Source organism: Lottia gigantea, assembly GCF_000327385.1.
Source record: "Lottia gigantea unplaced genomic scaffold LOTGIsca_11, whole genome shotgun sequence".
Taxonomy (NCBI): domain Eukaryota; kingdom Metazoa; phylum Mollusca; class Gastropoda; family Lottiidae; genus Lottia; species Lottia gigantea.
Window position 1 is genome coordinate 2,549,203 of NW_008707001.1, and position 17,325 is coordinate 2,566,527.

At 35.0% G+C, this 17,325-nt stretch overlaps 1 protein-coding gene across 1 annotated transcript; it reads left to right on the forward strand.

Moving 5' to 3' along the window:
- Nucleotides 1–410: 410 nt before the first annotated feature.
- Nucleotides 411–16,130, forward strand: LOTGIDRAFT_156525 (hypothetical protein; the record flags this gene model as incomplete). Its single annotated transcript, XM_009047159.1, has 21 exons — nucleotides 411–416; nucleotides 2,401–2,440; nucleotides 2,885–2,966; nucleotides 3,395–3,498; nucleotides 3,767–3,913; nucleotides 4,092–4,364; nucleotides 4,741–4,871; nucleotides 5,442–5,634; nucleotides 5,981–6,129; nucleotides 6,744–6,969; nucleotides 7,614–7,792; nucleotides 8,785–8,944; nucleotides 9,509–9,700; nucleotides 10,338–10,517; nucleotides 11,422–11,595; nucleotides 11,914–12,084; nucleotides 12,979–13,109; nucleotides 13,594–13,642; nucleotides 13,672–13,794; nucleotides 14,840–15,031; nucleotides 15,949–16,130. 21 exons carry the CDS (start codon nucleotides 411–413, stop codon nucleotides 16,128–16,130), a joined length of 3,084 nt encoding a protein of 1,027 aa, XP_009045407.1.
- Nucleotides 16,131–17,325: the final 1,195 nt, after the last annotated feature.

Sequence of the window (17,325 nt, forward strand, 5' to 3'; positions counted from 1 at the left end):
CTCTTTACTACCGGCATTTCACCAATGATTTTTGTTTTAATTGGCTTTGTCTACAAACATCAACGTCTAATGTCTGACTTATAAGAATCTCGTTTTTACTTGAAACTCTGGACGTAATACTGGCAAAAATGGTTGCCGTTAAACTAAATACCGATTGTGTTGCAGAGCACAAGCGGAACTTTCACGGTAAACTGTTTGGCATAGTAAATTTAGTTATTATACAAATATAAAAGATATGTTATAAATCTCAGACGTCCCAGGGTGTTTGTATAAAATGAAAAACATGTATATAAATTTAAGGTGTTCAGTGACAATTTTTCTAGTGCATTGGACCATATATTCTCTCCTTGGTATATAGATTTATGATAGATACTATAGAAAATGGAGTGTAGTTTCACACATGGGCGCAGATGGAGGTGGGGACACGGGCACAGGTCTCCACCACTTTTTTCAGGGGGTGGGGATACGATATTTGGTGGCTTCAATGGTTATCAAAATGAACGTAAATGGCGTTTCCGGGATCTAATTTTCAAAATTTTCTGGGGAAGACCCGTTTAATCTGTTGTAATATATTCGAAGGGGCCATTTTTTCGGAGTGGGGAGGGGCAAGTTAGCCCCCTCCCTGGCGAGTAAGCGAATACTTTGGGGAGTAACTAATTTCGCACTATTTACGAACACTGAGGTCTGTATGATAATAAACATACATTTCCTACATTACCAAATCTATGTAGGTAACTAGACCTTCCACAACCAACACCCAGTTTAACAAAGTTTATAAAATTCAGATGAAAAACATTGAATATGAAAATTGAGTCAGGATTATTAAACAAAGAAAGGACACACATTAAAGATAATTAAATTTTGATAATGAAACTGTGTATTAGATCCAGCTTGTTGTCATCGCATTATATAACATTATATTCATTTGCAGTCCAATGCTTCATAATGCTCTAAAATTGTTTACGCCCTATGGTTTTCAATAGACTTTTCTTATTTTCTTGTTGACGAAACAGATAAGGTTAGGCCAAGGATAGGTTGATGGTTCCTTCATCTATCTTAGTTGTTTTACAAACTAAATTCTAGAAAAAGCAAACTTCTTTAATAAAACTTTAGATCAATCAATTATACGAAACATAAAATATAATATTAACAATGTGAACCCTCTAAAGGGGTTGACAACTTGACGATTCCAGGCGTAGAGTTACAGGTGTTTCGGAAGAGAGACTATGCTATGACTCACTACTCGTGATCTCGATGGGCAGGCTCGTAGCTACAGCAGAGCAAAGTAGGGAAATGTCCCACCGCCCCCCATCCTAAAAAAAATAGGGCGTAAAACATTTCATTTCTCATCAATAATTCAGATCAGAGTGGTTGATTTTAAAAAGCCTTCAATTATAGACATATCACTTGTGTATTAACTTGTGTTGTTTCAACACAAGCTTTTTTTCAGCGTGTAGAGAGGATTTCATTCTATTTTTACAACCTCGTCATGTGCTTGTTTCACATTACCCTATATTTCGCTTAAATGATGTTCATTCCGCCTCATTGATTTTGAGTTAATTTATCGACTTTCTTTTCATTTCACTTAAAAACGTCTCAAGTTTACCTCAATGTACCAATCAAACACGTTCAATTTATCCATACAATTATCTTTGATTCTGTTTACTCTAACAATATTCTTTAAGGCGCAACCGGACCGTTAAACCACCAGGGAGACATAATTTAAGGACATAAAAAAGTTTTCAAGTCTTTGTATGTGACTCGTGGACACTTACAGCTTCAATTTATAAACTGCGTTTCAACGACTTACCAGTCTAATTAAACTTAGACCAAACTTTCGTTCCGTTTTTATTTGCTTTTAACTTTAATGTAGCCACTTCAGTTAACTAATTAATGAACGTTCGTCAAGTTAACATTTTGACGTAACTCGATGACCGATCAAATTTCTCCCTTCTCCAGCGCTTTAAATTGGTTAAAAAAAATCTCTAGGCACCGCTTAATTCGACTAAAATCGTGATATTCTAATTTTAAGATGTTGTCTGAGATCATTGAACGATAGAAAAGGAGTATATTTTTAACAAACAAAATGAATTGGTGAATAATTGAAATTTAACGTCACACCAGATTGAAAGATTAAGGATGTTATGAAACCAATGTAATCTAACTTATCAATGGTTGATTTTGAATAGTTTGAATAAGCGCAGATTAAAATTGCTACATTACGAGAACAAAATTTGCAAAAAATGTGAAAGACGAAGTCAGCACGGGCGTCAGCATAGGGGCTAATGGGGTCATTGCCTTGCCCCCACCCCTTCTTATTTAGAACATGGGATCATAAGATTGTCAGGCCTTTTATCTAAGAACTTTATAAATATAAATATATTGTATGGTCTCTTTCAGGTTGTCAGTCAAGCATCTATCGATTTCCACTGCGAGGAAGGTAGGTCTACATTTATATCACATGTTGACAATTCTGTGGAAGTTTACAGTTATTACTCAAATTCACGTTCACGTTCCTATTTCCATATTCAGACTACAAAATCAGAATTTCCTGATTAACAAATGACCTCTGTTTGCCTTTATTAACAAATGACCTCTGTATTCCCTTATTAACAAATGACCTCTTTTTTCCATATTATTTGTAGCCCCCTCATTTATAAATGACATCAATATTCCCTTATTTACAAATAACCCCTGTATTTGCCTTTATTAACAAATGACCTCTACCTCTGTTTGCCTTTATTAACAAATGACCTCTGTTTGCGTTTGTTAACAAATGACCTCTGTATTCCCTTATTAACAAATGACACCCCATTTATCTTATTAACAAATGACATCCCATTTATCTTATTAACAAACAATGCTTTATTTCTGTTTGATTCAGGATGGGTACGAGATGGTGGACATTGCTACTTGGCGGTTGAGATTCCAACTTCCTTTTCAAATGCAGAGAGAACCTGTAAAGGGTATGTTATATGAAACACCAAAGTCAACTATTTGAAAATCATAATCTGTTTTCTTGAAATACGGAAATCCACAACGTCCAATAGGAAATTAGCAATAGTGCAAAAATATACAATAAATACACCAAGTACTAATAAACCGAACCGCGAAACGAAACCCGAAATCAAAACAACATTCTGGCAAAACATTAGTAGCAGCTAATGAACTTTTCACTTGAAGAAGTATATCAATCAAGTGAGTAAGTATTTTATAATGAAAAGTGGTAGAAGAGTAAGCATACCTTGCCTATAAATGTCCCTCAATACACATCACGGCCAACAGAAACCCCTTAAATCATTTTATGCACCATGTCATGTTGGTGTATGTAAAAGATTGATAGATATACACCAATGAAATGCCCTAGGTTATCGTTTTCATTTCTTACTTGTAGACTAAGTTCTAAGTTGGTAGAGATCAGAGATGAAACCGAGAATAGTTTTATCTACGGATTAGTCAAACAAAAGTCTTGGAAGAAAGTGTGGATTCTTAACTCGAGTAAGTCTGCAATCTCTGCATATTTTGCATGGAAACATTTGGAATTTCCATTGGCATAGCTAAAAATTCGTTTAGTGAGTGCTTAATTGAGATGACTGGAGTGCACATTCTGAGATGGAAACTAAAAGGGTGAGCCGAGATAACTACAATACAGATACTAAATGTCGGGGTTCTAGAGCCTTATATTCCAAAACTTAACTTTAAAAAACATATTTTAGAAATACAATAATCTGATTGGATAATAAAATTGATTTAAAATCAATTTAAGTGATTGACCAATCAGATGACTGGAACACTGAACTCATCTTGAGTGAAGTTTTCAAGAATAAGGCCTCTGGTATGACAACTATAATGATTCAAATAGAACTTTTCTTATGTTTAGGAAGTCAGTTTAAGGACTTGGGCTACCATGCAGGTAACTTCTTCAGAACACAAGGAGTCAGGTATTCCAATAAATCCATCTGTAGTGTAAATTGGTTCGATTAATCTACCGCTGATCGATATCGAGTACCATGGGCAGAAAATATCCAGCAGAAATGTTACGCTTTAATATAAATGTTATATACATTTTGATCTGTATTTTCAATTCCTAGAGTTATGCGAAGCATTTGGGTTGTTTGATCTGTTCGAACCAAAGTCAAAAAGTTTGCCCAATCTAGAAGAAAAGTCTGAGTGTTTGGCTCAAAATGAAGACGGTAAATGGGAAGTTGCACAATGTTTTGAGAGGAACCAGTATATTTGTCGAACTGAGGCATGTGTTGAAGGTGGTTACCGTTGTCATGACAACACCGGATGTATCAGCAAGAAATGGGTTTGTGATGGAGAGAGAGATTGTGAGGCATCCGGTTCTGACGAACAGAATTGTCGTAAGTATCTTTTGTCTTACCCCGTAAACTCGTTTGACTTGATAAAGGATATATCCGTTGTATCCGTTTGTTCAATTCTTTTCTGTTAATTTACAGTGGCCCAACTAGACAAGTGGTGACCTATGGACTTTTTTTTAAACATATTATGCTCTCGTGCATTTTATTTTTTCATAAATTTCACATCGTTTTGTTTGGACCAACAGAGTTCAAGGAATTTCAAAATTCTGGAAAGATTCGTTTTTCAAACCAAGAAATTAAGGGGAAGTAATCACACAATTTATGTCACCAGCTGAGAGAATTGTATTCCAGCACTTTGTATCACTTTCGTCATTTAATATCCTAGATGGTTGGCAAACATATTTTGTGTATTTTCCAGCGAATCAATCCACATATGAAGAAACTGGTATCTCTGGTGAAATTGAAGTTACAAACAGTAATCAATATAAAGACAATGCTTATCATACATGGACTATTATTGGACCAGTGGGAAAACAAATCAAACTTTCGGTAATATTAAAGGGATTTGTAATGATGTTTTCTAAAAAAATTATGTGTAGTGTGACCATTCCAATTTCAATCAGACGTCTGTAGGCCCCGCAATTCTACTACAACAAGTGTTTGATGACGTCACTAATCGGGACGAACATATGACTGTGATACTAATCATTTTGCGATCTGTTACGTCATCAAACCCCTTTTTTTTGTAGAATTGTAGGAACCACAGACTTATCACTGAAAATTGGAATGGTGCAAATTAATGCTATCAATGTCCCCGATGCACATGGAATACTAGAAAACCTCTTTAACAATCCCTTTGAGATTCCTGTATTTGGTGATATTAATGCTGTTTTTGTAGTTTTTGGAGATGACAACTATATAGGGGGTATAATATTGGGTCGTGAGTCTCAAACGTCTGAAAAACATGACAAACCTTTGAAAATCCTATCTTATCTAGGACACCATAGCGTTAAGATCGTTTCAAGAATACGTGGTCTGGATTAAATTGTATTAAGTAATATTTTTTCTGCTGCCTGATGTTGATAAAGGTTCCTAGAAGTATTATTGTTTTTTTTTCAGATTGAAAATTTCAACACTGAAGAACATAGAGATTATGTCCATATTTATGATCCTATACAGACTATAGATGTGGCAACTCTCTCGGGACAACAAAGTAACCAGGAGTTTTACATGACATCAAATCAAGCTCTGATAGAATTTAAAACTGATTCTAGCGTTATTAAAAGTGGTTTCAAAATCAAATGGACTTCAGGTAATCAAACGTATTTTAATCAAGGAGATATTAATTTGTATTTCAATAATTATGTTACAGCCGAGTCGTATATTTTACTTACTGTCGGTTGAAGACGAAGGACGCGAGTGTTAGTATGCTAATACCCCTTTCTCACTGCAAAAGTAATTTGGTTCTGTCCAGTTCTATCCGAATAACTTCCATATGCTTCCAGACTGACAAATAAACTTTTTCGGTTATAACCAGTTATCCAGATATAAAAATGTGGATCAAGGTAACTTTGAACTTTTCATGGGTATGGATGTAAACGTAATTTGAAATTGTATTTTGATCTATCATATTGTCGATGTTTCTATATTTTGTCTAGATATTCCGGAATTAAACAGTGGAGTTATAGAATTAACAGCTACTAACGACTGGCAAGTTATAACATCTCCATTTTATCCAAATAGTCCTCGATATTTTTATAAAGAATGGTTGATTAGAGCTGAAAAAGGCGAGGTTATATCTTTTAAGGTAATTCATTCATTCCATTCCAATTGTCCATTCATTCAATTATTAATCATTTTATCATCATTCAATCATTCATCCATCATCATTTCATCATTCAATCATTCAATCATTCAATCATTCAATCATTCATCATCTTTCAATCATTCAATCATTCATTCATGCATTCATTCAATCATTCATCATCATCATTCAATCATTCATCATCATTCAATCATTCATCATCATTCAATCATTCATCATCATTCAATCATTCATCATCATTTCATCATTCAATCAATTGAAGATCGATGACAGAATAATCATCAATCATCCATCATTCAATTATTTTAGCTGATGTTTATGAGAAAAATAACTACATACTGCTCTGCTTGGCAGATTCATATCCAAATCAGTTAGGCATAGGATGTAAACAGGCTCGTAATGTAACCAGACTTGAAAGTTCGGGAAGGCAAGTAATATATCCAGAGGGGCAATGGTGTATGATGTTTAGTTAAGTAATGGAATTGGTTGTTTTTTTTTTTAGGGAGGCAATCCATTTTTTCGGGAATACCACACCACCCACATGCCCCCTTGTAGGTAAAACTCCCATTCTATTTTATGTAATAAATATTTTTCAGGTTAAAGAATTTATCAAGGATACAGAAGAGGGCACGAAGTTTATGGTTTATATTTATGATGGAGAAGACTTATCACCCGCCACTGAAATTATCGGAATTGAAACGGCTACTGACAGTCATTTCGATTTTGTGATCACTACTAAGTCCAATGCCCTGAGAATTATTATACATTATTATGCTCTTGTACCGCCTGGCCAGACCGGGTATAGAATCTCCTACAAGAAAGGTATTCTCAAACAAATCTTATTCATAAAGATACAAGACAAGCAAGCTAGATGTGAATATGAAATTAGAGGGTTGGCTGGAATTCTAGGACGAGTCGTCATTTTAACATTCAACTGTGGATGATTCTGGACACACATGGATTTGAGGGCTCAAATTTCATCAGTGAAGTGTGAACACTATTACTGATTGGCTCAGCTAAAAAAATTGCGGTTTCTGAGACTAAAGTATAATTGGTCAAAATGAAATGGCGCACTTGTTCCTTTGAAGGACAACGATCTTCCTTCCACTCAGAATAATGCCAGGTTCTATAAAGGATATCGATGTCACAAAGTTAGATTTACTCACCTATGATTGATATACTTCTACTAATGTGGCACCAATGTTGTTTGGATTTCGGGTTTCGTTTTACGGTTAGAATCGTTTGGTTCGGATGGTTTATTTAAGCAAAAAAATATGACGATAAATGAACTTGAGTAAAAGATGTACTAATATACATAATATTTCTAAAAATTCAGAGGAACGTCCTACGACCTTTGTGCTTTTTAGATTACAACGGCAAAAAATATAAGAAAACAAAAATAAGATATAGGTTGTAGTGTGGCATAATTGACAGTACCTTCATTACATTTCCGTTCTTCTATTTAGGTTGTACTTTCAAATTGGCTCAGACGCATGGTATGATACATTCACCTGGGTATATTAAAGAAGAGTATTCACCATCTACAACATGTTCCTGGCTTATTACTGATCCAGATAATACCAACAGACCATATACTATTGTGATAGAGAAACTTGAACTGGCAGATAAAGTTGATAATATCAAGGTGAGTATATTGAAAACATTATCAAGACTGGGTGTTTGACTATTCCAAACGCTTTCAACTGCTTAATATCAACTGAAACTGATGTCCTCTGACACTAGTGTCCATTAACCTTGATATCAACTGACACTGATGTCCTCTGACACTAGTGTCCATTAGCCTTGATATCAACTGACACTGATGTCCTCTGACACTAGTGTCCATTAGCCTTGATATCAACTGACACTGATGTCCTCTGATACTAGTGTCCATTAGCCTTGATATCAACTGACACTGATGTCCTCTGACACTAGTGTCCATTAGCCTTGATATCAACTGACACTGATGTCCTCTGTCACTAGTGTCCATTAATTAACCTTGATATCAACTGACACTGATGTCCTCTGACACTAGTGTCCATTAGCCTTGATATCAACTGACACTGATGTTCTCTGTCACTAGTGTCCATTAGCCTTGATATCAACTGACACTGATGTCCTCTGTCACTAGTGTCCATTAACCTTGATATCAACTGACACTGATGTCCTCTGACACTAGTGTCCATTAACCATGATGTCAACTGACACTTGGCCAAAATTCCAACTAACACGAGTGTAAACTAGTGAGTGATGTAAACTAGTGAGTGATGTAAACTAGTCAGTGATGTAAACAAGTCAGTGGTGTATACTAGTCAGTGATGTAAACTAGTGACTGATGTAAACTATTGAGTGATGTAAACTAGTCAGTAATGTGAACTCGTCAATAATGTAAACAAGTCAGTTGTCAGTCAGTCAGATTTAGACTAGTCAGCAATGAAAACAGTCAGTGATCTGAACTCGTCAGATGTAAACAGTCAGTGTTGTAAACTAGTCAGTGGTGTAAGTAGTCAGATGTAAACTAGTCAGTGGGATAAGTAGTCAGATGTAAACTAGTCAGTGGGATAAGTTAGTCAGTGTTGTATTTGTAAAATTGAACCTTGTCGATACGTTTATCTCTGAACCATGTTTGTATTTCAGATTTTTGACGAAGAAAGTATGTCAACTTCATATCATTCCGATGGAGGGTTCAATGAAATAGTGGGCTCTAAGAGTTTAGCTGTAGGCAATCAGTTTTACCTGAAATTCACTAGTAACCTTATTCAATCAGCGGGAAAATTCTCGATAAAGTACTCGCTGGGTACGTAACGACAATTAAATCACCTCACCAGACATAATTTGTCGAATTTTTAGAAAGGACAACCATATTTCAACAAGATGTTATATAACGTGTACACGTATTTTTATTTGACTGCAACTTGAATTCTCCAGCATAATCTGCAAACATTATACGCCTTACGCACATACCTGTCTTAAAGGCATTTGGTTTGAGAAAGTCCTTTTATATGGCGGTCAACTAAGTTCGTGATCTGATTATGGTAGGCGCATAGCTTCAGAAGACATACCTTTGAGTGAAATAAAATGAGAATCTTGCCGGATTGAAAAATACCTCTGAAGTTCTCGGAGAATTTTTGGGAATGGACTTTAAGAAATTTCACGAACGTGGCCTTGTTGAAAACAAGGTGGTCATTTTCATTAATTCACAGAGCAGCCAGCGATTTGATTGGATTTGAAGGGAAAACTTTAAACAATAAGTCATGTTATTTACAATCTTTCTTTAGAGGTTTCTAGGGGTTTTCCATACTATCCAATCAAATCGCTGCATTTATACACATCGCTATATCTTTGTTGTAATTGATTTCAGGCTGTCCAGATATACCAACTCATCCGAATATGACGATATCAACTAGTGACACCACCCCTGCTACAATGGTAGACATTTCATGTGATACTGGATATTCATTTGCCCAGGCCGAATATAACGGTCAACAAAGTATATCTTTTGTATGTTTGGAAGGGGGTAAATGGAATTATGACGTTTATCCTACTTGCCAAGGTAAAATATTTACATTATTTCTCTAACAAAATTCCTTTTATGAAGTTTCTTTACCCATTGATGTCACGTATGATAGGTGAAATATCACAGATTCATTCGACTATGAGAGAAATTTTCCACGGGAAAGGTTTGAGTATGATCATAAATAGACTGAGGGACAGTGTATTATTCATTTACTGTTTTTTTTTGTTTTTTATTCTTTTTTTTTTGAAAAAACAATAACAAAGATGAGTTTCCTTATTTATTTAGTGTTACTAATGAATTATCATGTATTCTTAATCATGTCATTATGTTCTTATTGCATATAATTAAGAGTTTTAACCAATCATAAATGTCCATGTATGTAGGCCTGCAGTTTAGATAAACCAAAAAAGGAGACTTTTTGACCTTTCTTGATCGGCCACTCATTTGAATTCTACTAGTAATTCTCTTCTAATTTGGCTTATTATGAACTCATTATGGACATGCGAAACAAACTGGTATTTTTTCGAGTCATTAAAACACCTCTATTTTCATTTCATATAACTATTGGCATGGGCGTTGCCCGTCTTCATTAGCCAATAAAATGCATCAAAGTAGGACGTTGCTTACCATGGTTTATGTTTCCTTGCCTAACCTGCTATGGTTTTAATTTCAGTAACATATTGTGGTGTCCCTCCACCTATACCAAATGGTTATATATCAAACTATACCGGAAGTGTTATGTATAATGAACAAGTGGAGTATACCTGTTACGATGGGTTCAAAATGAACACAATCTCACCCTTGGCTACCTGCTTAGATACTGGTTCCTACAGTAGTGATATTACATGTGCAGGTACAAGTTTTAACTTCATAAAACCACATATACGATAATGAAAAACGTTCACTGTTGAAATAGTTGAAACAGGGTTCAATCCCGGCATAGGTCGAGATAATACCTTCGGATTTTGCAACCCGGTTTCCCCCTGTCAGTGATGCAGGTAAGAGGGGCTGACATGGAAACAGCGTCTAGTCGTTCGGATGGGACAATTAACCGATGCCCCGTGTGCTACAGGATGTGCACGTTAAAGATCCCTCGACAGTTGGAAATCGAAAAAGAGCAGGCTAATGCCGCTGTCCTGGCAAAATTTCCCTCATTGCACCCTGCATGGCGTTGCCCGTCTTCATTGGCTCACAAGGTGCAGAAAAGTAGCACGTAAAACTCCATTCATTCCATTTCATTTTATTTCCAGACAACTGACATAATATATATCATTTCAACGGTATTTCTACCCAGTTCTTTCGTATCGTACGACTACATTGATTCTCTCTGGCTTCACATGCTCACGTTCAAACCAAATGGCTGATCAAATTTGTGTGAAATTACTAGAATTACGGAATGATAATTTGCCGTCGCTTCACACGGTCATGAAGTAGTCAAATTTTTGTTGCATAACAATTGCATAATCAGATCAATGTATCTATAATTACATGATAAATGGCTAAGATGTCTCTCAATAACTTGTAACTCGGAAACAGTTGTTATTATGCTGCAGTGTGTATTTCAAAACAGAGCTATAAGGATGGCAATTTACAGAATGTTATGTTAATAAGCTACAAGGTGTATCCTTAGACTGGGCTATAAGGATGGCAATTTGCAGTACGTAATGTTATAAAGCTCCAACTACGCACTGTAAATTTATTTATACCAGTGAAAGTACAATGAGAAGGGCTTAATAGTAACTATTTACACTTTTCAGCATCAACGTGTGGAGACCCTCCCGTGGTGCCGAATGGAAGAGCTAACACAACAGGAACTGATTTTGCCTCAGTTGCCACATATTCTTGTGATGCTGGTTACGATTTGGTTGGTTCTGTAAAATTAGTCTGTTTAACTACTGGAAAGTGGTCTCATAAGGAACCTCAGTGTTTTAGTTAGTATCGTATTTTAAATTCTGGCAAAGTTTACGAATAAAAGACATAAAATGAGATGAGAAAAGATTTGCATTTACGTCCTTTGTGGCGGCATAGGACGCGAAGTGAAAATGAAGCCCACTAGATGCTAAAAGTTCATCTCATAGGCTATCTGAAATCCGTTTATTTCACAGGGATCAAAACAGACCCCAGACCCCCATCCCGAAGGGACAACTCTCATTTTTGGCCCTACCTCCGGTATTTTCTAGTTTTTACGGTAGTATTATAAAGATTTATGATACCTTACTCTGCAAACTATCTTATGTATCTATTTGTAGAAAAGAAATGTGGTATACCCAGCTTTAAACATGCTAGTACAGTAACAAAGGAACCTGTAGAGTTTGAAAGTAAAGTCACCTACACTTGTGAAGACGGATATGAGATAAACGGAACAGACGAAATAACTTGTGGTCCCGACCAGACATTCGATGGTGAAATAATATGTGGGGGTAGGTGACAACTTTTATATTTTGATGTTTTATTCTTAGGTATTAGGTGATGAAAGTCGACATCGGCCGACTCTCGGAATGACACGCACAGGCATCAGAATTTTTTTACCTTGAGGTGTATTCGAACCCACGGCACCTAATCGCCTAGCAGACGACAACCCAAGAGGGAAGTATTGACGATAACACTGTTCGAAAGTTGTTAACCACTTCAATGAGATATTCATATAGCTGAATGGGGTTTTCTTTCTAATCCCCCTTCAGGATCCTTTATCGTATGCATTACCCCCTTCCTCCTATAAATCCTTATTATTTTGCGGTTTTCTCTGAAGGTCTTCCATGCCACCTTTTTTCATATCGAAGAATAGAACGACTTCAACTATAATTGTCAAAAAATATGCTGAACTACAAAGTGTCTCATTATCACCAGGTTGAAAACCCCTGGTCTAATACATGAGAACTGTATAAGATGACTTTTCAGTAGAACTACTGGTACTATATGATTTAAATAAAACTGTTGCCTAGATTCTCGATTCTAAACTTTTTGTACTCCTGGTATTCCGAACTCCACTCGCCCATTTTGTGTCATGTTTAAAGGGGCATTCTGCTTTAATTTCAAAGTGTAAAGTGGGCTGATTATGCATGATACGTTTGTTCCTTGTAAAGTTTCTCTTCGTTGACCTGACGACAGAGGAAACCATTTTTAACACCAAATTTGAGAATTGCTGTTCCAAAAAAATACATGACGTCGTGATTTTTGCATGGACAGAGTATTTCACACTACGGACCTGCAACTCACTTTTGGAGGTACGTTTGTGAAATAGCTGCTGATTGGATATTAATAATTGGTGGTCCAATCAGAATTCATTTCTCATAATCAATTATCTGCTAATACAGTACAAATGGAGCCCGGGGGATTCAAATACGTACGTAACCGGTTAAGATTCTTTTTAGCTGTTTGTTTGGCTGTTTGTTTAGCTGTTTGTGACTTAACGCTTGGATATTTTAAGTTAAAACTTTCACGAAAGGTAAGACGCATCTTCCTCTGCATGTTGGCATGCAGTTTGATGTATTTCTCGCTCTAAACAACACAAAACGATTGAAAAAAGCAGACAGCCCCTTTAATGTTCCTGAATTTGTCAACTCGAAGTGTATTATGATATTTAATTTAAAGCGATTGTCAAGAGGTTTTCTAAAAATTTATGTGTATCATGAACGCTGGTAACATACATTTCCAATTTTCAAGGAGACGTTTTGCAATGCAAGTAAGCCTTTTATGATGTCACTTATCGCAAAGTCCTTCTTCGATGAAACATATTTTGCGATTAGTGACGACATCAAACACTTAGTTTTAGTGGAATTGCAAGAACCACAGAAGTCTGATTGAAAATTGATGTAATCAGGGTCTTGATACACATAAAGAATTCAGAAAACCTGCCTATAATCCCTTTAAATGATAGAAACAATAATAAAAAATCATTATTTAAGAATAAAGATTTTTTTTTAATACAGTATTTTTTCAAAGAATCCACATTGCTATTATCTTATCTTTATTTTGATGGTAAGATATGATTGTTTTCTATTTACCAGATATTAATGAATGTGTCGGTCAACAGTCGGTCTGTGGTGATGATTCTGATTGTATGAATACAATAGGCTCATATAGATGCATGTGTAAATCTGGTTTTGAGTCCCGTGACTCTTTTTGTCATGGTATGTATTATTTAATGATAATTCTATCTTGTATTCTACTTGGTTTTAAAACTTTGTAAATGGAAGACAGTTAAAAAATTTTCACATTTACCTTTTGACAAGCATTCCCTCATTAAACACTTCATCGTGTAAAAAGAGTATTTGATTGTATTTATGTATGAAGTATTTACATTATATGTTTTTATATAAAGCATGTAATCATGTGAAGTCTGTAATTATGTAAAGTATGTAAGTGTGTAAAGTATGTATTTGTGTAAAGTATGTGAGTGTGTAAAGTATGTATTAGTGTAAAGTATGTAAATGTGTAAAGTATGTATTTGTGTAAAGTATGTGAGTGTGTAAAGTATGTATTAGTGTAAAGTATGTGAGTGTGTAAAGTATGTATTTATGTAAAGTATGTAAGTGTGTAAAGTATGTATTTATATAAACTATGTAAGTGTGTAAAGTATGTATTTATGTAAATGTGTAAAGTATGTAAATGTGTAAAGTATGTATTTGTGTAAAGTATGTGAGTATGTAGAGTATGTATTTGTGTAAAGTATGTGAGTGTGTAAAGTATGTATTTATGTAAATTATGTAATTGTGTAAAGTATGTATTTGCATAAAATATGTAAGTGTGTAAAATATGTAATTGTGTTCAATATGTGAATGTGTAAATTACTTAAGTGTGTAAAGTAGGTATTTGTGTAAAGTATGTGAGTATGTAAAGTATGTATTTGTGTAAAGTATGTGAGTATGTAAAGTATGTATTTGTGTAAAGTATGTGAGTGTGTAAAGTATGTATTTGTGTAAAGTATGTAAGTGTGTAGAGTATGTATTTGTGTAAAGTATGTGAGTATGTAAAGTATGTAAGTATGTAAAGTATGTATTTGTGTAAAGTATGTATTTGTGTAAAGTATGTATTTGTGTAAAGTATGTAAGTATGTAAAGTATGTAAGTATGTAAAGTATGTATTTGTGAAAAGTATGTATTTGTGAAAAGTATGTATTGGTGTAATTGTTTAAAGTAAGTGATTGTACAAAGTATATTTGTATAATAATTACAGAAATTAATGAGTGTGATGAGAATAACGGTGGCTGTGATCAAGTCTGCACCAACAATGTTGGAAGTTATATATGTGGATGTAATGTAGGATTTACTCTATTCACTGAAAACGGGGTCAATAATAAAGTGAAGTCGGATAAAGAAACTGGATTAAGACCAGGAGATGTCTTACGATTTGATCACTCTTGTGTTCGTAAGTTATACTTTCAAGTTATTCATTATCCATGTAATCTAGCAAATGACGTCAAAATTCCTTCTCTCCAAATGACTGAACTACAGCCTCTCCTTCAGTTAAGTAGATTCAGTCCGTAGCTCCGTCTTTAGATTTCAAATCCTATTTACTATTCTCCATACTCTAACCCAACCTAACTCTTACTCTTACCCATCGATTAAATTTTCCTCGTCATTATTTTCCCAACTGATCTTTTAAATCCATTATCGTGCTATAGTCAGTTTGTAAATTATGACCTTTGTATTTAAACGTGCACTGAATATGCATTTTCTCTTCTCACTTAAAGATGGGTTCCCTTATTTCATTTATGAAAATGAAAATGCTAATAATTATATTAATAGAAAGTAGAGGTGTTCTAATGAATTGGAAAAAAACCAGTTTGTCTTACATGTCAATATTTAATTCATAATGAGCTAAATTAGAAGAGAATTATCAGCAGAATTCCAATTTGTTTATCCAGATACGTGGACATTTATGATTGATTAAAACGTTTAATTATATGCAATAAGAAAATAATGATATGATTCAGAATACATGATAATTCATTAAAACACCAATTTGTCAAATAGTTTGCTTAATTTGACAATAAAAAATAAGGAAACCCATCTTTAAAGTAACATTTTTAGCCGAAAAAAATATTTCTTACGATTTCCATAGATATTAATGTTCCTGTTGGAACCATTATTCTTCATCTATTTTCAGATTCTGAAGAATATGGACTTCCATTTCATATATTCAAAATATATTATATTATTCAAACTTACTGCACAAACAATACTCTCTCACTAAAGGTTATGCCTACATGCCTGTGCCTGTGCTTTTGTAACATTACTTACTGCTCATACAACTCATTACATAAATATTTCCAATTATTCCAGGCAATATATGCCCTCGACCAGCTAATATTGAGCATGGAGAACTATTATCAAGACGACAAAATTTCTCGTTTGGAGACAAAGTAAGTTACCGATGTGATATAGGATTTCAATTAAATGAAGATGAAGAGCTGGAGTGTGTTAGTAATGGATGGAATGCTGATCCACCTATTTGTAAAAGTTAGTTTTATTTTATTAGTGGTAATAACGGGGGACTATGAACTACTGTGGCGGATGTCGCTAGCGAGGAAGGGTATGCTTACCCATCTGGAGAACCCGATTCAACTATGCGACTGAGTTACCTCAGATCTTGTAACCCCTCAAGAGTATTTTTCCAAATAATGGTAAAGAATAAACGAGAGTCTATCTATTTCATTTAATTTACCATTATCTAGAAGCCACCTGTGGTCCGCTGAAATATACAGGATCTGATGAATCCAAGGAACTAGTATCGAAGTACTACGGTTCCCACACGACTGACACAGAATTTGGTGACTCAGTTATAATAGAATGCTTATTGAATGACGGAAATAAAGTCAACAAATCTCTACACTGCAGTTATAATGTTGGAACTAGTACATATGAACTACTCGGTGACGAACCCAAATGTCCCAGTAAGTATTTTTTAACAGTCTTGATGTCTCTTTTAGTATTCTTTATAACAATATAAATGTTTCAGTAAGTATTCCTATACCAGTCAAGTATGTCTCAGTAAGTCTTATCTATAATAGCCCCTTATGTCGAATTAACATTTCTCTATACCAACCCATTATGTCTCGGTAAGTATTCTCCAAACCAGCCCCTCTGTCTCAGTAAGTATTATCTTTAGCAGCACCGCTGTTTCAGTACGTATTATATATACCAGTTCCTTTTGTCTTAGTAAGTCGCATCTATACTAGCCCCTTATGTCTCAATAGGTATTCTCTATACTAGCCCCTTATGTCTCAATAAGTATTCTCTATACTAGCCCCACTGTCTCAGCAAGTATTCTCTATACAAGCACCACTGTCACAGTAAGTATTCTCTGTACCAGACCCACTGTCTCAGTAAGTATTCTTTGTAACAGTCCCAGTGTCTCAGTAAGCATTCTCTATACAGGCACTACTGTCACAGTAAGCATTCTATAAACCAGGAGCTGTCACAGTAAGTATTCTCTGTACCAGACCCACTGTCTCAGTAAATATTCTTTGTAACAGTCCCAGTGTCTCAGTAAGTATTCTCTATACAAGCACTACTGTCACAGTAAGCATTATCTAAACCAGGAGCTGTCACAGTCAGTATTCTCTGTACCAGACCCACTGTCTCAGTAAGTATTCTTTGTAACAGTCCCAGTGTCTCAGTAAGTATTCTCTATACAAGCACTACTGTCACAGTAAGCAT